A 27,134-nucleotide genomic window follows, 5' to 3' on the forward strand; every position below is an offset into this window, starting at 1 on the left:
CGTGCACGAGGCACTTCAGTCGCAACGGTGTCATTCTCGCTCGCGGGGGATCTGATCAACGAAACCGCGCCCTATCTCATCGACGCAGTTTCTTACTTGGGTTTATCCTCTTCGCTCTGCTGAACCTGGCCATGCTCGTTCCCATCGACTTGTTCTATATCAGTGCTTATTACCGAACATCAACATAATCTCTAGTTCTACAAACCAACGATTCCACAGAAGCGGTGGTGCGGGAAGATCACAGGTCAATGGGGCTCGAAACAGGGACTGCTAAGACTAGAACTCAATTCGATTCCGTTTTCTCTACAAAATTGCTAGAAGTGTGGAGACCGTGGGGCGGAAATGCGGAGGCGTGAAAGTGGGGAGGAATGGGGGAACAAGTGGGTTTCGAGGGGAGCTCGGGAGCAGCTCGAGGGCAAGATCAACCCCAAAAGGCCTCTTATCTTGTTGCGTTCTTTTTCAGCTTCGCGCCAACTCCTCGCACAGTTCCTTCAAGGTCCAGCCGGCCCACTCAAAGTCACTCTCCTCGAGATACACTTGCCCGCTCAGGCGGACCCACCAGGAGCCCTGAAATGGAAAAACTGGCATGAACGTCTGGTACCGCTGGATCATGTTCTGCTGCATCCACTCGGTGACGGTGGTGTCGGCACCGTCCTTTCCCTTCACGAGGCTCTCACGCCCGGTGGTGGGCTTTGCGATCGGGAGAGCAATATTGACCATGAAGCAGTCCGATAACCGGTGAGACATGTTGTCCAGAATCCGAGTTCCCAGAATGTCTGCCACCCTTCGCCCTCCCCTCTGTGCAAGGCCAGTGCAGTACTCTCGGATCTTGCGCTCTCCCCCACAAACCTCCTGTCGCCATCGAATCGCATCCGCAACGGTCAAGAAGGCGCTATTGTCGGCGGTTCCCACAAACTCAAAATTGGTCACAAACTCAGACTTCCCCGTGGTTGCGCTCGGGGCGGGCCCTGATGGTAAGCGACCGACAAACCCATGACTTGTTGGGAGAGTGCTGCGCATCATGGCTTGGTTTCGCTCGGGGACGTAGAACAGGGCACATCCTCGAGGTGTAAACAACCACTTGTGGCAATTGCTCACAAAGAAATCCGGGTCCAGCGAGGTCAAGTCCAAGTCAATCTGACCCACCCCATGTGCCCCATCAATCAGGCTTAAGACCTTTTCCGACCGACAGACTGCAGCCAATTCCTCAAACGGTAACCGGAGTCCTGGATTAGAGCAGATCGTGTCGAAAATCGCAACTCGTGGACGAAAGCCCTCCGCTCGGGAGGTTGCGATTGCTCGCCGGAATGTCGAAACAAATTCGTCTTCTTCGACCGGGTAGTCGAAGCCAATGGTTCGGACGCGGACTTGATCCAGATTCAATTCGCAAATATAGTCGGTGGTCTTGCCACACGCCCGTAGATCACATCGAGTTGTAGAATCTCGTCTTTCCCATCGCTGCTCCACACCATATTCCGGAGCACCGTGTTGACTCCCGTAGTCGCATTGGGGACAAACACCACTGTCGACTCGGCGACCCCGAGAAATCGACTCATGGCTGCTCGCGACGCATCCAACAATTCGGGGAATCGATATTTGATAAACGGGCAAGGAGTTGCCTCGCACTCGTCTCGTAGCTCATTCGCCTTGTTGCGAATCGCGATCGGCGAGGTTCCAAAAGAGCCTGGAAGGGGTCATGCGGGTCAGTGATCTGGGGATATATACAGATTGGCTCGCTGGTTGGAGAGGACACGCTTTGACTCACCATGGTTCAGATTTCGATATCCTGGAGCAAAAGAGAACTGTTCGCGCATCGCGTGCCCCAGTGGGGTTGGCTCACACGGTGAGCGTGTTGGCATATTTGGCCTGTTGTGTTACAGGGAGTTGCAGATGGCGATGGCGATAAACGCTATGTTTTATCGCCGAACGGACCTTTCGATATGGGGAAATACTACCACCGAATGCGACTTTTGTGGAGCCTTGACCAGATCAGTACTTCCAGTCGCCAAGATATGGAGACCAAAGGAGTCGATAAGCAGCGGGCGTCAGCAGGCATGTTCCGACGCTAAATCTTCCTTCCTAGGAAGAAAATCGAGGCGCTAGAAGCCGCGCTTTATCTCCACAGAGTTAAATAAATTAAACCCCTACTTTTTTATACCCCACAGATACTTCATTACTCCGTTTACCTTTCGCGCTTATCGGGGCCCCGTGCACTTACCTCCTGTTCCTTCTTATATGACAACCCCCCTCCACCCCCGCAAATCGACCATGTAAAGTCAAGCTGGCCCATCATGTCAGTGCAGCCCGTTGCCCCTGCAGAAGGACTGGAGGAAGCACTCAAGGTTGATCCCGATCAGAGCCACCTTCCTCGGGAGGAGCTGGATAAGGAAGTATTCGAGAACAAAAATGTGGGGAATCTCCAAAGGCGTCTCAAGTCCCGTCATGTCCAGTTCCTGGCTTTGTCCGGGGCGATTGGGACGGGACTCTTTGTGGGAGCAGGTCAAGTGCTGTCCCTTGCCGGCCCTCTCTCTGCAGTTCTCGCCTATGCCATTACTGGATTCAACCTCTATGCGGTGATTAACAGTATGGGCGAGATGGCCACTTGGCTACCGCTTCCCGGTGCAGTCCCTGTGTATGCGTCGCGCTTCGTAGACGAGGCTCTGGGTTTCACTCTAGGATGGAATTACTGGTATCAGTTTTCAATAGGCGTGCCAATCGAAATCAGTGCCGCGGCCTTGGTGATCGACTATTGGCCTAACGGGGTCTCCTCGGCCGTCTGGATCACTATACTCTACATCACCATCTTCGTGACTAATATCTTGCCGGTGCGGATATATGGAGAGCTAGAGTTCTTCCTTGGATCCATCAAGCTAACAACAATCGTTGGGCTGATGATTCTGATGTTCATTATCACGCTGGGGGGAGATCCTGCGGGGGACCGCATTGGATTTCGCTATTGGAAGCACCCGGGCCCCATGAATGTCTATCTGGAAACGGGCTCCCTGGGCCGGTTTTTGGCCTTCTGGAAGGTCTTTATTCAAGCGACGTTCAGCTACGGTGGTAGTGAAATGGTGGTAGTTGCTGCCGGAGAGACAGAAAATCCCCGTCGAAACATCCCCAAAGCCGTGCGCCGTGTTTTCTGGCGCATCGCCATTTTCTACGTCGGGAGCATTTTCCTAGTGGGACTTTGTGTTTCATCCCGAGATCGCCGCCTACTCAATGCCATTAATTCAGGTGCTTCTGGTGCCGGGGCAAGCCCGTTCGTTATCGCCATCGAGAACGGCGGAATCAAGGTGCTACCCTCCATCATCAATGCTGTCATTCTGACTTCTGCTGTATCTGCCGGGAATTCGTTCTTTTACGCATCGACACGAGTTCTCTACGCAACGGCTCTGGATGGAAAAGCACCCCGGATACTCCGCTATGAAAAATTCGGCGTCCCTTATGCTTGTGTGGCGATTACCGCTGCATTGAGTCTGCTGGTTTATCTCAATGTGTCGGCGAGCTCTGCGGAGGTTTTCTTCTGGATCAGTAACCTGAGCTCTGTCAGTACTCTAGTCGTCTGGACCTCGATATCGGTAACGTATATTCGCTTCTACCGCGGACTCAAGTACCATGGGATTCCGCGATCCCAACTGCCTTTCAAATCCCCGTTCCAACCATACTTGGCCTACTTTGCTATCATATTTTCGTCCACGGTTGCTTTCTTCAACGGGTTTGATGCTTTCTTCCCGGGCCATTTCAGTGCCAAGTCTTTCATTCCACCGTATATCGACATTCCCATTTTTCTCTGTCTGTTCCTCGGCTACAAGCTTGTGAAGCGAACCAAGCTTGTTAAACTTGAAGACTTCGATCTTTGGTCCGGTAAGGAAGAGGCGGATCGGCTTGAAGCGGTTTGGGAAGAACCTAAACCACGAAATTTTCTTGGTAAGTTCTCCTACGTTGTGTAACTGAGCAGCTGCTAACGTGCATATGTAGAGAGGATCTGGTTCTGGATTGCTTAGGTCGATGCCTTGAGCGAATGAGCCCTTTTTAGGAGTCTAGATCTTCGTCCGAGTCATATTTATCACTAGTGCTCTCCCGGGAAATGCCTGCTCAGTAATGACATGTTTCCGTAAAGTTCTTTCTTCCAGTTTGATACCGTATGGAATAATCAATCATTCACGCTAATTAGTGAGTTACCCTTTATTCTTTCTTGCGTTGTTGGCAGGTCCGATAGGTCTTGGCTCTCCGTGGCTTGTCAACCATGGTTGGTTTAATGGTCTCCCCGCTCGTTAAGCCCCTTCTCCCTCACCTTGCTGCCAACAAGCACCCTTGCGCTGGACGCCGGTCCGTCCGGTTCCGTCTCTGCCTCGTAAGAAATAACGCATTTATGCTCATGCATTAGCAAACCAAGATCCCACCATAGTTTTGTACGTCCGCTAGAATCTCGGTTCACGCTCTGTGTGGCCGTATGAGACAGATACCTGAGAAGGCTGAGCTGAACTCTTGAAATCTTGAAAGCGACCTCAACGAGTCTTCATTAGATTCGAGATCTCTCCATCATGAACTTAACACAATGCATCCTACACTCTCTGATAACCATACATCGCTTCGATTTTGCTTAAGCCAAGAGCTGCAGTGATGATTATTGAGATTTGTCTCCTACACTCCCCGTCCACTGTATAGCTGCTACATACCCCATTTTATACAATTCGCCAGAGGCCCTTTCCATATTCAATAGGCGGCTTACACTATATTCATAAAAACCTCTCATCGCACATTTAATGACCGCCAACCCTGAACTCATCATGATTTTTTTTTTGGAAGCGAACGCCGGATCACCGGCGTGCTATCTTAATCTCCATGCTTCTCAGAGGGAGGTAGGAGCAGGCGGCAAATGCAAAGCCCAATTCAAACCCCACGTCTCCCCCAGCCGGCAGAGTTCCAACATATTTGGCGATGGGCCCTACATACCACGACTGGCTCATGCCCACCACCATTCCTGCAACCCCACAGCAGAACGCGAGCAGGGCAGCAATCCCCAACGGCAGGTTTTCCTGCGAGTCGTAATCCTCTGGTTGATATCCCGAGAATCCCCGCCGAAACACAAAATGCTCTGTGATCGCGACGCCTTCATAAATAGCAAGCCAGTAGCCGATGAAATGCATGAAATTCTCCAGCACACTTTCGAAATGAGCGTAGCCTGGTATGGCAATCGCAATATATAGTCCTGTCGCGATCACCGTCCAAAGAAAGCGAGGAACCCGCCGTGTCCATCGACCCATGACCATCAGGGTGAGGGATACGGAATAGATATGGGCAGTTATTTGCCACGATGGAAAGGGCCAAAATCACAACGCAGAACTTCCCAAATGTTCCGACATGCGGGAACAACAGCGCGCCTAAGAGACCGCCGATGCCTGCATCGGTGTAGCCTTGCTGGTACTCGTTGTGGCCTCCATTGATGCTCGTCGCCGTTATCAGCGCAGCGCCGAGGATCTGAGTAAATAGCAGAGTTGGGAAGATGCCCAGCCAGGTTGCAAGGAAGACATTGCGGCGAGGACGGTTACTTGGTTGGTAAACGGTATAGTCGGCGGCAAAGCTGGTGTACCCCGTGCCAAAGCCAAAGACAGTCGAGCCATAAGACAGAACCGCCCCGAGCTCTACCTGGCCCGATCTCATGGGCAGGTTCACAAAATCTCCAGAGCGGGCAAGGACACCAATCACCACCAAGAAAACCACGAATGTTGGGATCCAGCTCCAATATTCGTAGGCGTGGATGACTTGATAGCCGAAGAACACTACCAGGAGAGTGCAAAACGCAATAATCAAGATACCGGCGTATCCGGGGACGTTGGGGTTGACGGCATTGAGGAGTTGGGCGCCGACGATGATGTTGGCCGCTGCCCAGCCGATGCACGCCAGAAAATTGAACAGGGCGACTATGTCAGACCGTCAGGATTGAAGCTCCTTGGAATCAGGCAGATCGGATCATACTCAGCTTCACTCCCCACCAGCCGAACCAGTATCTGGACAACACCATCTGCCGCAGTCCAAATGCAGCCCCAAACGTCGAGAAGAAGCAGACAGTCAATACCCCGAGGAAGTTGAAAAACACGATCACCAAGACGCTGTCGACAAAGCCCATCTGGAACAACGGATTACCCAGCACACCAATCGTAAAAGATGGGACGACCATATTGGCAGCCAGCCACTGGGGTTCAGACTCGAATTAGAGGGTTCTGGACGGTCACACCAGAATATGGGGGCAAGATATACCATGGACGCTATATTCCAGTACGAGGTATCCGTCCGCTCGTCATCTGGCACGCGTTCGATTCCTCTTTGTTCAACCTTCAACAGACCCCCCAATCGCAGGAGCCTCGCATAGACAGAATCGCCGAGTTTAAAGCTTGTTGCCGGCACCGCGCTACCCTCATCCTCGGCCACGGGGGGTGGGTCGCTGGCTCCCACTTGCTTTTCAATATCATGGTCTTTCGGGTCGCTCATCATGATCGAGCTTGGAATGGAAAAAGGACCTCAAATGTTGAGTTCCCCGCATGGGCTCTTGAGCGTACGCGGCTTGCTCCCCATAGTTATGTAGCGGTCGCGATCACTTCCAAGGTTGAGCTCTCCGATCCACTTGTTCTCCGTGGAACCCTATTTCAACCCTCTTACGAGAATCATTCTCATAATGACTATGGTCCACGATACTTGTGTCTGGTGGATCCAATTCAGACGAATGCGGTGTCGATCAGATTCATGGCATACTTGGAGAAATGCGAGGAGTACGTGGGACACCCCACAATAATCGACTGCTCCATGAGTTTTGAATCCTTCATACATTATCGCAACCCCTGCTGCTCGACATCAATGCGCCTAGGATATACCTCCTTCACCGTCACCCAAACCGCGTGGTCCAGCCGAGTTGCCCCACAGGGCGTGTTCGCATTGGGTAGTCGGAGGCGCACGAAAAGGCGGGGGAGATAGAAAAAGTCCGGCCACGATGGGTACGGCAGCGGCCGAGTTGAACATCTGGTGCGTCCATCAGGGCAGTCGACGCTTCCTGGGGCTCTTTGTAGTTATGCGGGGTCCAATTGAGTAGATAACATAGTTGCCTTCTGATATCGGAAGTTTCCGGCGAGAAGAGAGATAGAGGGATTCCATAACCTACTAAAATTATACAACGGGTCTCGTGACGCCGTTGTGTATCAAAGTTATCAAAGTTATCGGCCCCTCGATTGGCCTCACGGTCGTACGGTGCGAGAGCTGCTTTTCCTTATTTTCCGCCACGGGGACATCACTCATTCTCTCGTTTGGCCCTGTCATCAGTTCTAAAGGCAAAGATCCCAACTACCGCTAGCATGGCGCACAATGTTCCGAATACCACCGGCCAAGTGGATCTTCCGATGATTGATCTCTCCCATCCGGACGGGGTAGGTAGTGGGAAAGCTTTGCTTGATGCAGCAGTGAAGTACGGGTTTCTCTACGTCGATAGCCGGACTTGTGCCTTTTCAGGCAGCGATATAGATCAGATGTTTGCTATCGTATGTTGCTTGATCCGCTGTTTGCTCCTGCTTTTTCTTTGGAGTTTACATATATTAATGATTCGCTTGCGCTGGTTTATTGCAGTCAGAGGAATTCTTCGGTCTATCTACCGCCGAAAAGCTGCCGTTCCGAAGAGGCGCAAATGTCCGTTCAAACAATTCCCAGGCTATGAAAATGCCAGTACTTTCTGACTCTCTTTCTGCCGTAGAACCGAGGCTGGGTGGGCATGCATGTAGAGACGCTCGATCCAGAGCATCATGAGGTATGCTATTGAAGAATATACCCCTGTATTGACCTTGAACCGTCCGGTGTTGATGGAACCTCTGCAGAAAGGAGATTTCAAAGAGTAAGCTGCCTTTCGACTGCCAGCGTACGAGGGTCTTAACTTCAATGACACACCAGAGCCCTCAATATCGGGGAACTCGAGAATGGCACGCTTCAACAACCGCTGCCCTCTTGTACGGCTGCACATGAGCGAACAATCGCCCGCTTTACGGAACTTTGCAATCAAACCTGCAGCCAGATTCTCCAATTCCTTGCTCACGGCCTCGAGGTAAAGGCTTCTGGTCCCAAAATCCCCCCTACCCATCTTCTTAGCACCAGATAAGCTTACAATTTCGGTTCAGATCCCTGGTGACTACTTCACTTCCCGTCACGATCCATCGCATGGTGCGACGGGGAATTCCTTGAGACTTCTATACTATCCCGCCAGCATCACGTCGTACAGATCGGGTAAAGATATCCGGGCAGGGGCCCATTCGGACTATGGGAGCATCACATTATTGTTCCAACGTCCGGGCCAGCCGGGGCTAGAGATCAAAACGGCGCCGGAGTCTGAATGGGCGCCCGTGCCAGTCTACCCCGACACGCCAACCGACTATCCGTTCCCGCCAATCCTGGTAAACATCGGCGATATGCTGAGTTATTGGACGGATGGATTGCTCAAGTCAACGATCCACCGGGTGGTCTTCCCCCATGAAGCCCAAAGAGAGGGCGCGAATGACCGTCAAGATCGATATAGTATTGCCTTTTTCTGCCAGCCCGTCGGAAGCACCGAGCTTACAACGGTCCCTAGCGCAGTGGTCGCAGCGCATAGAAAGGAACAGTCCCAGGTTCGAGGTTCGTCGGTTGGATATGGCGGTGGCGCGGTTTCCCTAGACGATCATCGGGCTACAGCTGCAGAGCATCTACAATCCCGATTTGCAGCGACCTACATCACAAAATGAAAGACGGGAATTGGCAGTAGTATTGCCTAGTTGAAACCGGATGGGACGAAATGCAATATGGTAACCACCAATATACTGATATATTCTTTTTTTTTCTCATCCTTGGTTGATAGATTCTGCAATCGTCCTTATTTTATAGAGCGCTCGACTTCCTTAGGGGCATTGCGCATTCACCTTGGGACCTTCTTTAATGAGGGTTGTCTTCGTTCTGTTCAAAGTGCTCGCGCGCCCATGGGCTTCGCAGGCGAATAGCCCTGCCCTTGTAGAAGAAGATGAATGGAATCGGGACCAACAGGATGGAAATGAATGCGAGCAGACTGGATGCCCATTCGTAATCCAGCGTTTGGTACATCTGGGTTGCGAACAAGGGAAACCCCGCTCCCACCACGTTGCGGACCAAGATGACGCCGGCGAGGGCCGAGGCTGAGTATGTCTGGTAGCTGTCCACGACGTAGTTGAGAATACTCAGAATGATGATGTAAATTCCTGCCCCGAAGAGAGATGAAGCTATAATCGGAACCACCCAATGTACGGACTTGTAACTGGTCCATCCAAACCAGAACAGACTAACGGGGATCATAATCGCCCCGGCGCGGGCCATCCACATGCGTGCTTCTGGGACTCCTTTGCCTTGGTTTTCGGCAACACGCCGCAGATAGTACCGTTCTTGAAGCGGGTAAAAACAGAAGGCGATCAGGGGGCCGATCGCCATCCCCAAGAATGCGAGCCCCTGTTCACCCCCGTTAAAGTCATGGCCTTTCGGTGGCCCGAAGACCAATGGAATCGCTTCGTTGAACAGATAGACCAGCCCGTACAAGAACCCGTTGTAGATGGCAGAAAATGTGGTGATGGGCTCTGAGAATAAAAAGCGAACGGGCCGAGTGAGGGTGATGGCAAACAGCTCGTGCAGCCCCTTCCGCTCGCTGGCATGAATGTCTGTCGTCGATGCAGCCGAGGCTAGGTTCTCCTTCTTCATCGCCTTGCACACGCGCTGGGTCTTCCGTTGCAAGATGATACTGTGTCGTGTTTCGGGGATGGTGAGGACTAGGAGCACCCAGACGCCGCCAGTGATAGCCATGAGAACCCAGAAAATCCACCTCCATCCGAGATTGAGGCCAATATATCCGGTGACAACGAGAGCCATGGGGGGTCTAGGCAGAATGAAGTCAATATAAGAGCAGTTCGACGATCCGCCCCGGGGGGTTAACCATACCCAAAGGTACTACTCAGTCCGTATACAGCCATGGGCCCACCGCTGTCGTTTCTATCCCACAAATCACTGATGCTGCCACCGGTGTTGGTGAGAGGTGCACCACCTGCGCAACCCGCGATGAACCGGCAAACCAGAATGGTGCCAATGTTGGGCGCCAATGCAAGAGGCAGCTGGAAAATGAAAAGCAGAAACCACGAAACGACGTAGACTGGCTGTCGACCAAAATATTCCGATAGAGGCGCGAGGAGCACAGGACCGATCGCATAGCCCAGAACATAGAGGGATAGGCAGAGAGTGGTGACCTCGCCACTCACGCCAAATTCATGCTGGATACCCGTCGCGCCAGAGGAGATTCCACCAGCACACCATGTTCTATAATTCGGTCAGTTAGCTGGGAATGCTCTCAAGCTCCTGAATCGAAGACTTACGTGACCACGTTCAGCAAGCTGACAAAGCAAGTAATATACCATTTGCGAGCCTTGGGCCAATTCCTGGGGTTGTCTCGGTCGTTAAAACCATAGGTGATCAGGATTGGGAGTGCCTCGTGGGGAGACTCCCGGGCTTTGGCAAGGGCCTGTTCGTCAGACAGCACCAGTGGCGAAGACTCGGCAAAGGACTCCTGCGTCTTTTCTGTCCCTTGAACCTCGTCTTGCCGTTCTTGGGAAGACATTTCGGAAGCCATTACAAAGACAGACCCTCACAATCACAGCAAAGGCTTCGTAGGTGGATATCACCACCGACCGTCGAGCTGATACGCGGAAGGACGAGCAAGCTTATATAGTTGATCTTTTCCTTTTGAATGCCGAAAGTGTGCGAGAATGGAAAACCTCCATGCGGCCAGCCAGGTCCCCCGGCTGATCCGCATTTTCCCACGGAGAGACTGGGTTTCTCCACACCAATACCATGCCACGGTGTGCATAACCGTGCCAGGGATGGGGTAAACTGGGCATTTTTAGGACTGATCCAGATGATTAAGATGACGCTGTTATTGGTCAGTGCGGTCGACATCGGTTCCCGTTGAGTGGGACCCAACAAAAAAGTTCAACGGTAGACATGCCGAGCACACGCAGCGGCCAAAATGCTTAGCTGACTGAAGTCTCCACTTGAGTAGGCCGAGCTGGCAGCCACGGCGTCCCAGCTTTGAAGGCTGAGATGATCGCGACTTGTGATAGAGCATGGACCTATTTTGGGCTACCAAAAAGAAATCAATCTCTGGGGGCCTTCGAGGCCGGGCAAAGGATTCAAGGCCTCGAAACCCCAAACCCTCGAAAAGATTCTGGACTGCAACATGAGAATGCCGAGTGTGCCGATTGGCCCACCTCGGCGAGAAGCCGGCAGTCTCTGCGCGGTCGGAATGGGGTTAGTTGCAGCTGAACTCTAGATGTTGAGAAAAAGATATTTATAAGCCACTTCATTGCGTGGAGAGAATTGATCCCATTTGTAGTATGCGGTTCTTCAATAAAGCGGAGAGCATTGGGGACTCTCGACTGCCCAGGTTGCATCTGTTCTTTATCATCCAGAGACTCGACATTTGACCCTGCAGCGTTTGCGGCGGTGCCGTGCAGTCGAACACATGACGCCAAGTGAAGAGCGCTGTCTTTGTTGGGACGGTCGCTGGTGGAGATCGCGGCGTGGTTCTCTCCACGGTGGACAGAATGGGTTGACCCGGGGAGGTGCCCCGCTGACTTGTTCTGCTGTCTCCAGGCCTTGGGTTTGTTTCGTCCAGATAAGTACGTAAGGCACTCAGATAATTCAATCCCGCATGGAGAATGGGGTACTCAACATAATGTGGTCTGTGAGGAATCTGGGTCAGACTAGCTGCGAAGTTGATGCTTAAAAAAAATATCGATCCTCTTTCTACTCTGTAGACATCCCAACCTTAAGAAACACATGTAGAGCTTCGTGGTTTCGCGATCATTGCCGTGGTGTATATAACACAAGTGCTCCGTGCCAAGGATATCGATTCGACTCAAAAGACTGCGATCGTTGTTTTTAAAAGAAGAAATTGTAAAGACAGATCGCAAAAAGGCAATTATCAATCATGTCTCCTAGTCTATTCTTTCCTGTCCGCACCGGGGTAAGTATACAGTCAGCGGCCGGCAGAAACCCGCCCCGACTCTCCCCACCGAACCCTCAAACGAACACCGCCTCCTTCAAGCGCGCCATGGAGGACTCAAGGCATAAGTCGGGCCCCTTTGAGCCCTTTGAATCCAAACAGCCTTTCCCTCCCTTGCTCGACGAGCTAGTGTCGCCGACCGAGACACACGCAAGCTACACCGACGACAGTGTCACTTCCCCTGGCTACGAGGAGATCGAAGTGGAAGACGACGCCGACTTCCAGTCCCATTACTCCCTCGACCCTCAGTCCCTGACCGATTCGGAATCTGACGATTCCCCCGACCAAATTGATCGAAACCATCCTTTTCGCCAGTCCTCCGGCTCGCTCCATGGCCCCAACGCCTTCGCGCCTCCATTCTACAACCGCCCACCGACGCCATTGCCCCCCTCGCCCTCGCTGACCTCTTTGCTTCGACCCCCTTTCTCGACCAACACATCCCGGCCGACCACTCCAGATAGCTCTGATGTAGAGACGCCCAACGACACCGAAGCCGCCGTCGCCAAGTCCGCCCGACGGGCGACCACCGTCCCGCGCGCCAGCCCCAAAGTGCCAACCTATGAATATTACGGCTTCGTCCTTTACCTGGCGTCATCGCTGGCATTCTGTGAGTGCCCGCTCGGGCCCGACTGGACGCCGCCTCTATTCCGCGACCCAATGCTGATACTTTTAGTGATCTATCTGCTCTGGTCCTACCTCCCGTCGCCATTTCTTCATCAATTGGGGATCTACTACTATCCCAATCGCTGGTGGTCCTTGGCCATTCCCTCATGGCTTGTGATGTCCATCATCTATATTTACGTGGCGCTTGCGTCGTACAACACGGGATATCTTACTCTGCCCATGAGCAGTATTGAAAACATCGTGGATGAGGTAGCTAATGTTGCGGTGATAGATGGGAAAGCGCGGCGCCGCCCAGGCGGAGCGACCAAGATGAAACCGGGCGCGACATCATTCCAAATCATGGGTCCTCAGAACCGCAAAGTCAATTGGGCGGAGATCTGGAGTGAGAGCACAGATGCAGTCATGGATATTCCAGTGGGAGGGGTGTGCGAAGTCTTATATGGGCTGGAACGCGACGAGGACCTATAGAACCGCGTCCAATGACGTGCGTTATCATCACGTGATTCCGCGTATCGCGACATGTGAGAGATCTTGCAACTCGCCCGACTGGATCTCGAAATCTCCCAAATCTTCCGCCCACGAGTACTTTATCTCCCACTCCCCCTTCGCCTCCTTCATTCAGACACTTTGGGCGCTGCAGGCTAAGGTTGCCTGCTTTCCAAAAATGCCTGAAGCACCTTCGACTCCACCGCGGCCCGGCGCCGGACCACGTCAACTCCCCCGCGGTCCTATAACGCCAGAACAGAAACGAAAAATTGTAAATCAAGATTCCCTCTCCCAATTCTGTGACATATATCTTACCTAGTCCTTTCTGCGACTAGGAAGAAAATCGAATCAGAGCCAAGGCACTCCGACAACAACGGGAGACTGAGCTCGCCCAACAAAAAAGCAGCGCACAGCCTAGCGCGCAGCCCGCCCAAGGAGTCAAACGAACATTCAACACAATGACAAGCCCCAACCCAGCGTCGATGCGAGACGCGCGCGCAGGCACGGGCTCCGATCGTCCTCTCGACAATATCAAGCCTGCCCGAAATTTCACGCGCTATGTCGACTATGACTTCAGCAAAATGACCGATACCAAGGGTGGCTTCCTAACACAGGAGGATGATCCTTTCAATAAAGCCCTCCATCAGTCCGAGGAGAAGGAGGCACAAAAGCCAGCTAACATGACCCAGAAGGAATGGGAGCGTCATCAGCTACTACAGTCCCTGCAACGGAATAAACAAGGACCCTTCGAACCCGGTTTAAGCGTTCTTGATGACAAGAGCACACAAAAGACGTGTCGAGAGTGTGGTAGTCTGGAGATTGACTGGAAGTGGGAAGAGATGCTTCGTTGCTGTATATGCCACGCATGCAAGGAGAAGTTCCCGGAGAAGTACAGTCTCCTAACCAAAACGGAGGTAAAGGACGACTATCTTCTGACTGACCGTGAGCAACCCTCTATACTAGTTGAAATGTTTCGTGACTAATTCTATAACCAGCCGAGCTGCGCGATGAGGAGCTTCTCCCCCGCCTCGAACGTCCCAATCCACACAAGTCGACCTGGAATAACATGATGCTATATCTTCGCTTCCAAGTGGAGGAGTATGCCTTCTCCGATAAGAAATGGGGCTCTGCTGAAGCGCTTGACGCCGAGTTCGAACGCCGTGAGGGTGACAAGAAGAGACGGCGGGAGGTCAAGTTCAAAAGCAAATTACAGGACTTAAAGAAGCGCACGCGAGTAGAGGCTTACCGCCGAAATCGACAAGGGGCCTCCGGAGGTGACTTTGGAGATGACCTCAGTACCAACCGCAAGCACATCCATGAATGGGGACGGCCGATCGATAATCCAGAGACTGGGATGCCGATCAAAACGTGTGTCGGTTGCGGGATGGAAGTCGAAGAACTAGAGATATAAGGCCTTTCAGTTCTAGTAGACCGTCTCTCCTGAGATAGCCAGGCGGGGCGATCACCTCCAGCAGCCACCATGCGGAGACTTATTATAGTAATTAATTCATGAGATCACGATTGAGCCCACTCGTATATTCTGCACAACCTGGCCAACTTACAATGATACCTACCTGCTAGTGAAAGCACTAGTACGTAAGTCAATGATCTTTCTAAAGACTTCCAATCTAATCTTGGGATGCCTTAGAATGTTGCTCTCGAGATTGGATTTGATCCCGTCCTAGTCGTACTATGGCCCGTACACTAGGAGTATTTTAAAGGCTACGATATACACGGTATCAATTTGTGCATTTCAAGACCAAAGGTCCTATCTTCATCATTCCACATATTACGCTGACAGCTCAAGTTTGCCATTTTTCGAAGTTCGGTTTTCCTACTTGCTGTGGACCCTCCGCGTTACATATATACCCAGCTTCGGAGGTACTAGCAGTGCGATTAGAAGTCCTCGTAGACGATGGAAGCAAAAAGCCACAGACAACATATTAATAAGAAGTCCGATAAACTTTTCGAATAGCACCCTTCTAAATACACCAAATCATGGACTCCCCTCGGCCACAAAATAGGAATATTCCATTGCTCACTCCGTAGTTTGTACCCCAGCTATTCCCGCATGGGAGCCAATAACGGCAGGCGGTGAGCAGTCACTGGTCCTGGCCCCCGAAAAGCCAGAACTCCCCCATAACAAACCAATCGCCTTGAACCCTCCTGCAGGACATTGATCTTATTTCCTCTTAGCTTGCCCTTCGCTCCCCCTGCAAATATCCCTGCCGGCACGGCGTGGAACGTGGTTCCCCCTGTCATTGTCGGGATTTCCGTGACACTTGCTCGCAAGTGGAATACCGGTCAGGAGAGAAAACAGAAGCTCCACCTTCCCCGTCACTTGGTCACTTGGGGAACTTGAACGCCGTGATCCTCGCTCATAGTCGCGCGCCTTCGAACCGACTCCTTTGAACCGACTCCGGAGCTTTGACTGACATTGCTCTTAGCTGTTCATGGCCTGGCAATCCCAATCGGCCATGGCTGGTATGGGAGGAATGCCTGTGGCCATGGGGGACGGGCCCTCAAACGGCGGACACCCCCAAGGAACCGAATATACGCTTCAAGGTAAAAAAAAAAATATCCCAGAAAACGGCCCATGGCCTCCGAGGCTGACTTTAGAAATCTAGGTGTGATGCGTTTCCTTCAAACAGAATGGCACCGGCACGAGCGCGATCGAAATGCTTGGGAGATTGAACGCGCCGAGATGAAATCCCGTATTGGTCGACTTGAGGGAGAACTACGAACTAGCAGACGCCTCCACGAGTCGCTTGGTAAACACGTGCGGCTGATGGAGACAGCGTTGAAGAAAGAGCGAGAGAAGTCCAAAGCTGCCAGCAAAGATGAGAAACCTGAAGGTCCCAGCCCGAAGGATGTGGCGCGTGAGAGCTTGAACTTCATCAAAGGTATGCTCCTCTTTCAATGCCCCCTCTCTGATCGGACTTACTGACACAGCCTAATCTCTAGCGCAACGATCAAGCACAGACCCAAATGCGAACCCTGAAGACCTTGAACCCAGTGAATTCCGGCAGGAAGACGAACGGGAAAAATCGCGAGTGTACTTATCCAAATGCGCACAGGAGATAGCCTACCATGTCATTCCTACATCCCATCCAGCTCCCGATCTAAACGACCCGGATCTCTCCAACCATCTATACATGAACCAACAACAGCTGTCGCAGCAGAATATGGATGAAGCAGCATACCTTCCACAGAGACAGAAAGCAAACCAATTGATGACACGAGACGTGGCTCTTCCCAACCACCAATCCATGAACTCCCAATACACCGAGAATACTTCCCTCGCCCGCTCTCAAAATAACCAATACAGCCATGTCCCTGCCCCTCGCGATGCCGCCGAGCGGCGGCAGCCCGAGCCGCAGCAGACACCTGTCACTGCAATTGATAGTCGCAAGCAAATATATGAGAACGACGTTGGCGATGAGCGAGGGTTAGGAGATACACAATCAGGATATGAGAGCTCAGGTCCTCAGGCTCCTCCTCAAGATGAGGCAGAATCGCAGAGGCCCAAAAACGAGCCGGCAGAGGACATGGATGGCTGGAATTTCGATGAACCCGCCGAGCAAGAGACCCCTAGCGAGCCGATGCCATCGCATCGCCCCGACACCGATGCCTTTCCCAATGCGAACTTCGCTGGAACAAAACCATCCGCACGTGGTGGATCCCTTTCTCATCGTCGGAAGAGCTCAGGATCTCGGCGCAAAAGTGAAGGTGGGACAGAATCTCGTGAGGCTGCCACCAGGCATACCCAACAGGATACCAATTTCAAGGTCCGATTTGCCCTGCGTGGACATTTAGATGTCATCCGATCTGTGATCTTTACTGGTGGTGGTAGTCCCTCCGAGCCGGAAATCTGCACTTGCAGTGACGATGGCACAATTAAAAGATGGATCATCCCGGCAACTTACGGTACATTTGGAGCACATGGACCCAGCTCAAGCAATGATTTAGATATCACGACCTATTTTACCCACCGGGGTCATGTGGGTGCTGTGACTTCTTTAGCCGCCTGTTCACCATCGCAAAATATCTCCAATGGGGGTCGTGTATTAGGCGATGGCTGGGTGTTCTCGGGCGGGCAGGATGCCACTGTGAAGGTATGGGAGCGAGGGAGAGTTGACCCCAAGGCAACTTTGGATGGTCATACGGATGCAGTATGGGGGCTCTGTGTGCTTCCGGGGACGGCTGGCTCTGTTTTCGGCGACTCTTCTAGTTCCTTTGGTGGCGCGGATCGTATCCTGTTGGCCTCCGGCGCTGCAGATGGCCGCATTTTGATCTGGGCGATTAGCCCCCCGCCACTGGTCTCGGCTCCCCAAGCTGGATCGCGACGCCAAGGTGGCAGTCGCCGCGCAAACTCGATCTCGTCGGGCTCAAATTTCCCGTCATCGCCGCAGCCTAGCGTTGCCACGAGTACACCTTTCCATTACACCCTCGTTCATCACATTGTGCGCACAGATTCTCCTTCTCCGACATGCATCAGTCCCCTGTCTTTGGCTGGTGTTAACTTTGTGGTCTCCTACTCGGATGCCTCGATTCTTGTCTATGACACACGGACTGGCGAAGAGATCGTTGGAATGGCCAGCCTCGAAACTTATGATGGGACTCCATCGACAGGTGTGAACTCAGTAGTTGCCACTACGATGGGATTTGACGGGTCCGCTCATTTGGACCCCAGCCGTACGATGGAAGACGAGGAAGTTGTCCACGGCGCCACTGGATCCAGTAGCGTAGAAGGTGTTATCATCAGTGGCTACGAAGATCGATACATCCGTTTCTTTGATGCCAATAGCGGTGAGTGAAATTCTCTTATCTGACCGTATCTCCCTCCTTAAACAGAATTCTAATATCTTCCCCGCACAGGCCAATGTACCTATACGATGCTTGCCCATCCGGCTGCGATTGCCTCGTTATCGTTGTCCCCTGACGGTCGAGAGCTCGTCTCAGCCGGGCATGATGCAAGTCTACGATTCTGGAACCTCGAGAAGCGCAGTTGCACGCAAGAGCTGACCAGCCATCGGTTGATGCGCGGGGAGGGTGTCTGTGCTGTTGTCTGGAGCCGTGACGGACGCTGGGTCGTCAGTGGTGGCGGGGATGGCGTGGTCAAAGTTTTCTCGCGATGAACCAAATGACGAGACGACCGCTTTGTATGATTTCTTCCCCCTTCTTTTCTCGAATTGACTTCTACTCCATGTGTATTTCTTCGGTCTTCTTGCGTCATATGGTCCCGTCCAGGGGATGAGCAATTAGTCGGATCGGTTTTTGAGCATTTGCAATGGTGTCTCCAAGCCCTCTCACATCTGGCACACTCTTCTTTCACATGTGTAATTTTGAGCCTCACGCTGATAATACATGTCTTGTTCGCAACGATTCCCAGGCGTATATTTCTGATCATGTTCATGTTTTCCCTCATCCTATTCCCTATTTCGATCGTTCAGACTTCCGCTCCCCAAATCCTCTTCACATATTGGAGCCAATACGGCCTGGGCGGTCATTGGCAGCATTTCTCTGCTTTGCCTCTATCATTATTGCACACTCATCTGAGGCAGGCCCTCTGTTTTTGATTTGCCGGTTGGCTTCGGTCTCTTGCTTGTATTTGACCCAAGCGGCCGATCTTGAGGAGATCCTTCTGTGTATTACAATGAGTTTGATATCCAACCACCTCTTGAATGAGAAATCAAATGCAGGGGCCTCTGCCTAATGGGTCATGTCAACTACGAGGGTGCTACAGGTTCGGAACAAAATAAAGACGAAGGGAAATAGCATGTGGGCATCATATTAAGGCGGGGTATATTTAATTCGAGGCCCAGGCATTTTTGAACAGCGAGCGTAATCGCTTTGCCTCCGCATTGTCCTTCAACTGCTGTTCCAAATAACTCTGCAGGCCGTTCCAGAATGATTCGTCGTGCAGTATCTGATCACTAGTTGAGCCCGCTACAGGCTGAGGTGCAGGGGCTTCGTGCGCTGATGCTGCAGATTCAGCGATTGGTGCGTCAACTGTCTTCGCCCCTCCAATGATCATGATCCCGAACTCGACCTCTTTGCCTCCAGATAACATCTCCGGTTCGTCCGCCAAGATCTCAGCAATGGTCTTGCCAGTACCGGACACTGGTTTTCGATGGTATAGAATCTTGATCTTGTCTTGTGGTACTGGGTTGCCCTGTGTATCGGCAACACGTTCCCGTACAGCATCTCTGAGATCTTGAACAGTGGTAGTGGAGAGCGGCGCGTTGGGGATCGAAAACTCAAGCACCGGGTTACGGGCCGACTTCACCTTGACGGTGATTGATTTCGAAGAGCCTGGAGCTTTGGTCTGCTTGGCTTTCTTTGGCATCTCTGGGTGCGGGGCGTGTAGGCGGGGGAGTGTGTACTTGTGAGAGAGGAACATTAGCATGCTGAATCCGTAGAAAGTGATATGCCATATGGATTCTATGCATAGTGTAGGTGAATCGAGAGGCTTACCGGCACTCGCAATCCCACTCGTTCCGGGTCGAAGACATGGTCAGCACGCAGCTTGATAGGACGGGAGTCCAGCGCGGCGAGGAATGACTTGGCGAAGGTAAGTTCTGACATGATGAGGATTCGAAGTCCAAAGATCAGGCAAGCTAGAGAATAATGTCTCGGCGGAGAGTAGCAAGGCCCATAAGGGAGTTGTTGGTTCTGCAGGTGTCGATCGCTTCCTTCCTGCGGGACTACAGACTGCTGCCTGAGAAACGAGGCACCTATGCAGTACCGCCAGCGGTGCCCACCTCACCGCCTTGGGAGTTGCTAGCTTTTTTTTTTCTCTTTTCTTTACCGCCGCAGAAAAAAAAAAGTTCGGTAATCTACAAGACGCCCGACAAAAACAACACCTCAATCATGGGGAAAGGACGTCGCATGAAGAAGCAGGGGCCCCCTGCGCCCTTGGATGAGTCAAAGATTACTACTGCCTTCAAGAAGCGCAAGGCTGGCGACTCCGAATCGGCTTCCAAAGTCACCGCCGTAAAGAAGCGCCGCAGATCTGATGCCGATGAGGAAGAAGCTGCGCCCAAGAAGTCCGCACTCAAGAAGAGCAAATCCAATGGCACGATTGCCAAATGGCTCTTCCGAGTCTGATCAACGCAAACCGAAAGCAGAGAAGAAGAAGCCGGTTCCCATGGATTCAGACTCGGAAGACGATATGGACGACGATGAATTTGATGACTTGGATGGAATCAGCGAAGGGTCAGTAGATAGCCAAGAAGGTATCGGACGACTTTCAGACCTTGAGGATGACGAGGATGAGGTGGACGACGATTCAGTCATGGACTCTGATGACGACGACCACCCCCGCGAAACCATGTTCTCCGACGACGAAGACCTGTCAGATGCTGAGGAGAAATTGACCGCTGCCAACATCGAAGGGTTATCGCGCAAGCTGGATGCTGAAAAGAAGCTGGAGGAGGAGGAAGCTGAGCAGGAAATGCAAGACGCAATGCAGACCAACATCGCTGGCGATCGCCCCGATGTGTTCGCTGACCAGACACAACCCGGGCTCGCCCCAGACCTTCAGCTTCTGCGCCAACGCATTACAGACACCATTCGGATATTGGGTGATCTCAAGGGCCTTGGCCAGCCAGGAAAGTCTCGTGCTGACTATGTTGACCTTGTCCTCGATGACATTTGCACATACTACGGCTATACTCGATACCTGGCCGAAAAGCTTTTCAACCTGTTCACACCCATGGAAGCATTTGCTTTCTTCGAAGCTAACGAAACCCCACGTCCTGTTGTCATTCGTACGAACACTCTGCGTACCAACCGTCGATCCCTCGCTCAGGCCCTCATCAACCGAGGTGTAGTGTTGGAGCCAGTCGGGAAATGGTCCAAGGTTGGCTTGCAAGTCTTCGAATCCGCTGTGCCACTTGGTGCGACGCCCGAGTACTTGGCCGGTCATTATATCTTGCAAGCTGCATCTTCTTTCCTCCCCGTGATGGCTCTGGCCCCTCAGCCAAATGAGCGTGTTCTTGACATGGCTGCTGCCCCTGGTGGTAAAACCACTTACATGTCCGCCTTGATGCGAAACACTGGCTGTGTGATTGCCAACGATGCTAGCAAACCTCGTGCAAAGGGTCTCATTGGTAATATCCACCGTCTTGGTTGCAAGAATACCATCGTGACCAACCTGGATGCTCGTACCGCTTTCCCAAAGGCTCTTGGTGGATTTGACCGGGTTTTGCTGGACGCTCCGTGCACCGGTACCGGCGTTATCTCCAAGGACGCTGGTGTTAAGACTTCCAAGAACGAGCGCGACTTTTTGGCAATTCCCCATATGCAACGTCAGCTGCTTCTGGCTGCTATTGACTCAGTCGATCACTCATCGAAGACCGGTGGCTACTTGGTGTATTCGACCTGCAGTGTTACGGTGGAAGAAAATGAGGCCGTGGTACAGTATGTGCTTCGGAAGCGTCCTAATGTCAAGATTGTGGACACAGGTCTGGGTGATTTTGGCAGCCCTGGATTTACTAGCTACATGGGCAAGAAGTTCGATGCTAAGATGGCCCTGACCCGTCGCTACTTCCCTCATCGTGAAAACGTCGATGGCTTCTATGTCTGCAAACTCAAGAAGACCGGACCCACGCCTGTGGCTAAGCCTAGCGACGATGATAAAACGTCGACTGGAAGCCGACCGGCTCGACGAGCCAGTGCTCAAGGTGCTACGACAGATGAAGAGATTGACAAGACTCCGATCTTGAATGAGGATGGCACTGCGCCTAATCTTGAAGGTGGCGCTTTTGGTCCCTTTGAAGAAGACGAGGATGCCGAGCGTATTGCCCGCGCCGAGCGTAACCGTCTTCGTCGTAAGGGTATTAATCCTAAGGGCGTCCTGAACAAGCCCAAGAAAGCCGCCAAGGGGCAAGCTCAGCTAAATGAGACCGCTGACTCCAACACTGCTCAAGAGAAGACCGAGGAAAAAGAAGAGAAGCCTGTGGCGGAAAAGACGGAGAAGAAGGAAAAGAAGGAAAAGAAAGAGAAGAAGGCTAAGAAGGCTGTCAAATAGAATGATCCTTGAGTCTTCTCTACTATGTACCTATTAGCTTTGGCGACCGGGTCTCAGGTTGGAAAAACGCATTCAGGTGTACGGCGTCTTGCAGTTATATTATGGTTACGCGAATTTATATATCGATCGAATCAAGCGCCAAGCGCGAACGTACCATTCAAATTCTAGATCTATGAAATTTGAGTAAAACGTTGAAAGGGGCAGGGATCTATATCGGGATCTATATCCAAAAATCCAGACAAGTAATGCCAGTGCATACCAACAAATCCAAAGTAACACCGTTGGGCAAAACAAAGAGGCCCTCTCCTTCCTGATATCTTGAAAAATAGGCGGTAAAATGCTTTCGCTAACTCTCAAAGAATGGCATCAATGCTTCGGGCACTGAAGTAAACAAAACCAAACCAAAAACAACAATGCAACATAACTCCATCATCTAAATGTAATCCAACCATGAATGCTGACTCGTCTAGAATGCGTCGGACTTGATTCAAGTCCGGTAGATCTTGATCACACTCTTGATAGACTTGCGGCAGATGGGACACAGATCGACCTGTTTAGCACATGTCACACATGAGCAGACATGCCCGCAATCGCAGAAGACGGCATCTTGCTCTTCTGAGTAGCAGATCTGACACAAGTCCATCTCATCGTCGACTACTTCCCAGTAGCTGATGCCTTTCCCGTGACGTTTGCCATCTTTATATCCGCCGACATATTTGTTCCCGGTCTTCTTTTCAATATAAGTACCTTGTCCGTGACGAACATCTTCCACCCAGTCACCATCATATACGTCACCCGTGGGGTATTCCATTTTCCTTGGCCATGGCGTTTTCCGAAGACGAAATCGCCCTCATAGACAGCGCCAGTGCCGGAAAGATGCTTGCCACGACCGTGGTAGTATCCCTTCAAGAATTCACCGCTATAAAAATCACTGGTGAAAGTCGCTTCGACAGTCTTGGTGCCAGTGAATCCTTGGATAGGGTGACTTCTTGATTCAGCCCAAAGGTATTGCACAAGACGATCAGGGCTGGAGAAAAGGCCAGAGATGCCAAGCTCAGTACGCCTGTGAAGCGAATTAGCCGTGGGAATTGAGACAAAAACTATTTATAGGAAGAAACATACTTGTCCTTGCTGAGCTTGTCGCCGACAATGAGGCAGGAACCGTGTGGCACCACCACATCCTTAAAGCTCTCGGCGGGAGACACTGTCGTAATGGTAGTCCCATCCACTCGCTTCCACATGAGAAAATCCCTGCGAATAGGCCACTGTAGGTGTCTACGTAGTGATGATTTGACATTCGCCTCGTGTTTGGAAAAGAAAGAACCGACTGTTTGCAGCTCCTGCTTATCCGCATCAAAGACTTGGATAAAGTAATAGGTGTGACCAACAGGTAATTTCACCTCCGGCTCGATGACCTCTGGCGAGGAGTTGTTCGAAGCCTGCGAGCTATCGTTGATAGCATCACTTTCGGGAGAAGCTGTCGCTAAAGGAGGGGAAGAGCTCTCAGTGGCTATTATATTCACTTCAGGGCGGTCAAACAGTCCATCACCTCTGGAAGTTACTGATGAACTTGCGACAGCATCTCCGTCAGTCATGGACAACGAAGCCTGGTTGGAACCTGAAATCGGTCGTTCCACAATGGACTCCTCAGTCTTATCCTCAATGGCTCTTGTGCATGGTGGGTCCGGAATAGCAAAAAACTTGGCATCATCTGCGGGAGGAAAGGGTTAGCCTGGAATACTGAGAGTAGTCAAAGGAGATTCGAACCTTCGGAAATAATTTCCATCCAGAACCTGGAAACTCCGGTGGAAGCGTTCAAGGGGACATTCAAGTCTGTAATCAAATCAAGGGCCAGAGTCGACCCACACTGCGTACGACTATTTCCGATATGCCACAGCCGAACTCGTTCAGCGCCAATGGTGTCATGTCCAACGGATTGCCAAAGAGCGACCTTTTTACGGAGATCCGTTAGGCGAGACGACTGTGGTAGCGTCATGTACATGACACTATTATCGGCCTTAGCGCGTGACATCAAGTCGTATGTATCAAAGAGGCTGCTGAGACTCTTGTGGTCCGAGAGAGAATATACTTCCACCTGGACATCCTCACTTGCGGACTTCGAAGCCACCGAATCAGCAGTGAAGACACCCGTCTCATAATACTGCTTCAGTGACCTTGGAATGTCCCACGGGCCTTGAGGGCCAGGCAATAGCTCGGATACCATGTCACTGCGAACATAGATTGCAACAACGGGAACGTCGTGGCCTTTCTTGTGATCGACAGGTTGAGAAGGATCCAAACCGAGATGGGGGCCGAGGGCGGTCTTTTCAGTCAAACTCTCGACACGATTATCGCTGCCGTCATCAAATGCGAGCCACCTGGTTCCTGGGCCTGCGGGACGAAGAATGCTGAAAAACTTGCCGGAAGTTCGACGGCCCCGGTGGACGATATATCCATAGAGGACATATTTACCATCTTGGCCGTCAACCACCCAAGGTGTCAGGTCCAGTCGCTCATCAAGATTCACTTTGTTAAACATCAGTTGCCACCGCATGCCTTTATCCAGAGTGTGGCGGCGAAGCTCGAGATGCATCACCGGTGGAAGAGTCCATCGGCCAGTCTTGGCCTTCAAGTATGCTTCCATGGCTTCTCCAGTAGATTGAAACTGGTCTGCTTGGATGCAGACGCGTGAATTGAACTCTGTCGGCAAAGTGTTGATGACTTCACCTGCAGTCGTGGAGAGGGAAGCTGGAGCCGGGCTGTCGAACAACTTTGCGAATTCTGCGCCGGCCTCGGTGCCTGCCAGCTCAATTTCCAAGGTACGCCGCAGACGTTCCCAGAATTCAGACACATCACTTGAGAATTCTCGCAGGTTCCGCAGCGTGGACGTGATACTATCGGTATCGACATACTGAAGGGACTGCGCGCGGCTGCGCAGGTGCCACAGTAACTTCTGCAAGGCATCCCATAGAGGCCTGGGCTTGACATCACAATTAGTGAGGTGCTCAAGGACATCTACACCTTGGATGATCTTGCAGAAGGGGGCGATATGAAGCCAAGAGGCTAGTCCCGCAACATCGGCACTATGATTAATCACTGAGTCCCCGAGAGGTCGGTATCCAGTCAAGGCAAGGCTATCCCACGTGGGCTCCGAGTCACTGGGGTGCCACCACAGGGACTTGGTGGGATCGTCAATCACCCCGAATGTATGCATCGAATGACAATGTATCATTGTTCAGCAACGCTCGATGCTGGCCCCTCCGACGAGTGTGAATCTGGTCCCAAGGGCCATGGAAGTAGGTCCATCCCCAATCCAAGTTATGGGGGTTGAACTGATGACAAGAGGATTGCATCCATCCGGTGCGGGGCTCCTCGGGGTTATAGACAATGACACCAATCTGGGCAGGAACTCGCCATTGAGCGGACCCGGAGTCCGCAGACCTGCTCGTCGTTGAGACAGCAGCTGGGTATTGAGACTTGAAGCTTTCCAACCAGGCAGCCGAATCTGTCGTAGCCGATGTTTTAATGCGCGCATCTGGCGCGCAGTCGTTCAGAACGACATCCGCATCGCCCCGACGAACAGTGAATTCGGTTTCGGGAATCTGATCATCTGGGGCCGGCATCGTGGGTGAACACTCAAGATATATACTCAACGAGCCCACATTGTTGCCACGAGGGTAGAACTTGATCCGCCACCAGTAGCCTCCAACATATGCGGGGGGAGACCGCATGATCTTGGCCCGATTAGGAGCATTGGGGGTGCCACGAACCCCCTTGATGGTCCAGGTGATGCGGGCTTTCTCCTTGGGAACGTACTCCGGATCCTCCAAGTCCCGGAAGAAATTATTCTCCCAGTACGTGTCTATAGATACGTTAGATCCTCTCCGCCGGGGATTGGGAATGGGACCACATACGGTCACAAGCACTATAATCGGCATCTGCGCCTTCAATCTCCTTCAATTCCTCTTCATCAGGAAGTGTAGTGTCCTCTTCGAACTCAGCCCAATAGGCATGTTCTGTGTCCGAGGCCGAGTTCGGGACGGGGGCCGAGGGAGGTTGTACGGCATCTTGAACGGCCTCACTGGTTTGGGTCTCGGGGGCATTGGTCGCACCAGGTACAGACACACCGGATAGAGTATTCGCGTCGTTTTCGGGCCCGACCTCGGAGGCAGACTGCGTATTAGGGCTAGAATCCCGCTCGGATTCCATCGTGCGGGCTTTCTTGCTCGGAAGGGAGCAATCGCCAGAGGCAGAGAACGAAATGCCACTTAGTGGAATATGGAGCCAAGTCCGGCAAGGCCCAGCAAGTACGAAAGACAAAAGCGAAACGAGGTATACCGCTCGAGGGTACGAAGGGTACGAAGGAGAAAAAAAAAATAAGAGAATCAGGAGAAAAGATAAGAAAAGTAAAGTCCGGGGGGGAGTGGGGTCGCTTTGCGCTCTTTTTCCGGGCCCCATTTTCTTCTCGAACCAACGGGCTTTGCCTTTCCTGCTTATCGGGGGAAGGTCTGGTCCCCTTGAGGCGTCCGACTCGACAGACTCCGCTTTTTTGTGCAGAGTTGTGACTGCCTGTCACTGCCTGAGTGGCTCCTGCACTGGACTCCACTATTGGCACTCTACAGTCTCGCAAGTCGCGGTGAAGCCCCTCTGGATCGGCAGTGGATCCGAAACTCCACTCCGACTCAGGGCAGCCAACCTTAATTTCCGCAGCCGATTTGTTCTGGTTCCCTTCTTACGGGCGAATTTGCCACCGGCCTTTTTTCGCATCTCGGATTCGCCACTGAGTGCCGGCTTTTCCCTGTCTAGCAAGTGGGTTCGGGGTGGCGCACGATCACGCGTCCAAGGGGGAAAAAGGAATACTGAGAACTACTACGGCTCGGGTTCTTATCTGCCAGCTCAAAAGTT

General features: G+C 52.1%; 10 protein-coding genes across 10 annotated transcripts; 5 read left to right on the forward strand and 5 right to left on the reverse strand.

The window, feature by feature from the left end:
* Nucleotides 1-459: 459 nt before the first annotated feature.
* On the reverse strand, nt 460-1,859 carry N7468_007783 (Pyridoxal phosphate-dependent transferase major region subdomain 1; the record flags this gene model as incomplete). Its single annotated transcript, XM_058477079.1, has 3 exons — nt 460-1,367; nt 1,415-1,684; nt 1,766-1,859. 3 exons carry the CDS (start codon nt 1,857-1,859, stop codon nt 460-462), a joined length of 1,272 nt encoding a protein of 423 aa, XP_058327424.1.
* A 432-nt stretch (nt 1,860-2,291) lies between these two features.
* On the forward strand, nt 2,292-4,004 carry N7468_007784 (Amino acid/polyamine transporter I; the record flags this gene model as incomplete). Its single annotated transcript, XM_058477080.1, has 2 exons — nt 2,292-3,927; nt 3,979-4,004. 2 exons carry the CDS (start codon nt 2,292-2,294, stop codon nt 4,002-4,004), a joined length of 1,662 nt encoding a protein of 553 aa, XP_058327425.1.
* An 816-nt stretch (nt 4,005-4,820) lies between these two features.
* Nucleotides 4,821-6,495, reverse strand: N7468_007785 (cytosine permease; the record flags this gene model as incomplete). The annotated part of the gene is made up of 4 exons (XM_058477081.1): nt 4,821-5,185; nt 5,247-5,924; nt 5,980-6,196; nt 6,262-6,495. 4 exons carry the CDS (start codon nt 6,493-6,495, stop codon nt 4,821-4,823), a joined length of 1,494 nt encoding a protein of 497 aa, XP_058327426.1.
* Nucleotides 6,496-7,346: 851 nt separating this feature from the next.
* N7468_007786 (uncharacterized protein) lies at nt 7,347-8,756 on the forward strand (the record flags this gene model as incomplete). Its single annotated transcript, XM_058477082.1, has 6 exons — nt 7,347-7,529; nt 7,615-7,674; nt 7,739-7,792; nt 7,860-7,876; nt 7,933-8,083; nt 8,157-8,756. The coding sequence occupies 6 exons, from the start codon at nt 7,347-7,349 to the stop codon at nt 8,754-8,756; spliced, it is 1,065 nt and encodes a 354-aa protein (XP_058327427.1).
* Nucleotides 8,757-8,943: 187 nt separating this feature from the next.
* Nucleotides 8,944-10,639, reverse strand: N7468_007787 (MFS transporter; the record flags this gene model as incomplete). The annotated part of the gene is made up of 3 exons (XM_058477083.1): nt 8,944-9,907; nt 9,970-10,341; nt 10,398-10,639. The coding sequence occupies 3 exons, from the start codon at nt 10,637-10,639 to the stop codon at nt 8,944-8,946; spliced, it is 1,578 nt and encodes a 525-aa protein (XP_058327428.1).
* Nucleotides 10,640-12,010: 1,371 nt separating this feature from the next.
* Nucleotides 12,011-14,606, forward strand: rad14 (DNA repair protein RAD14; the record flags this gene model as incomplete). Its single annotated transcript, XM_058477084.1, has 5 exons — nt 12,011-12,692; nt 12,759-13,134; nt 13,178-13,466; nt 13,531-14,137; nt 14,191-14,606. The coding sequence occupies 5 exons, from the start codon at nt 12,011-12,013 to the stop codon at nt 14,604-14,606; spliced, it is 2,370 nt and encodes a 789-aa protein (XP_058327429.1).
* A 1,042-nt stretch (nt 14,607-15,648) lies between these two features.
* N7468_007789 (cell differentiation and development protein Fsr1) lies at nt 15,649-18,333 on the forward strand (the record flags this gene model as incomplete). The annotated part of the gene is made up of 4 exons (XM_058477085.1): nt 15,649-15,760; nt 15,823-16,098; nt 16,160-18,004; nt 18,074-18,333. 4 exons carry the CDS (start codon nt 15,649-15,651, stop codon nt 18,331-18,333), a joined length of 2,493 nt encoding a protein of 830 aa, XP_058327430.1.
* Nucleotides 18,334-19,004: 671 nt separating this feature from the next.
* Nucleotides 19,005-19,783, reverse strand: N7468_007790 (uncharacterized protein; the record flags this gene model as incomplete). The annotated part of the gene is made up of 2 exons (XM_058477086.1): nt 19,005-19,580; nt 19,673-19,783. 2 exons carry the CDS (start codon nt 19,781-19,783, stop codon nt 19,005-19,007), a joined length of 687 nt encoding a protein of 228 aa, XP_058327431.1.
* A 285-nt stretch (nt 19,784-20,068) lies between these two features.
* Nucleotides 20,069-22,229, forward strand: N7468_007791 (rRNA (cytosine-C5-)-methyltransferase NOP2; the record flags this gene model as incomplete). Its single annotated transcript, XM_058477087.1, has 2 exons — nt 20,069-20,273; nt 20,326-22,229. 2 exons carry the CDS (start codon nt 20,069-20,071, stop codon nt 22,227-22,229), a joined length of 2,109 nt encoding a protein of 702 aa, XP_058327432.1.
* Nucleotides 22,230-22,716: 487 nt separating this feature from the next.
* Nucleotides 22,717-26,438, reverse strand: N7468_007792 (putative MATH and UCH domain protein; the record flags this gene model as incomplete). Its single annotated transcript, XM_058477088.1, has 6 exons — nt 22,717-22,959; nt 23,010-23,292; nt 23,352-23,940; nt 23,997-25,325; nt 25,429-26,091; nt 26,144-26,438. 6 exons carry the CDS (start codon nt 26,436-26,438, stop codon nt 22,717-22,719), a joined length of 3,402 nt encoding a protein of 1,133 aa, XP_058327433.1.
* Nucleotides 26,439-27,134: the final 696 nt, after the last annotated feature.

This window comes from Penicillium chermesinum, assembly GCF_028974085.1.
Source record: "Penicillium chermesinum strain IBT 19713 chromosome Unknown utg000006l:1.0-2335141.0:1.0-2336784.0, whole genome shotgun sequence".
NCBI lineage: Eukaryota > Fungi > Ascomycota > Eurotiomycetes > Eurotiales > Aspergillaceae > Penicillium > Penicillium chermesinum.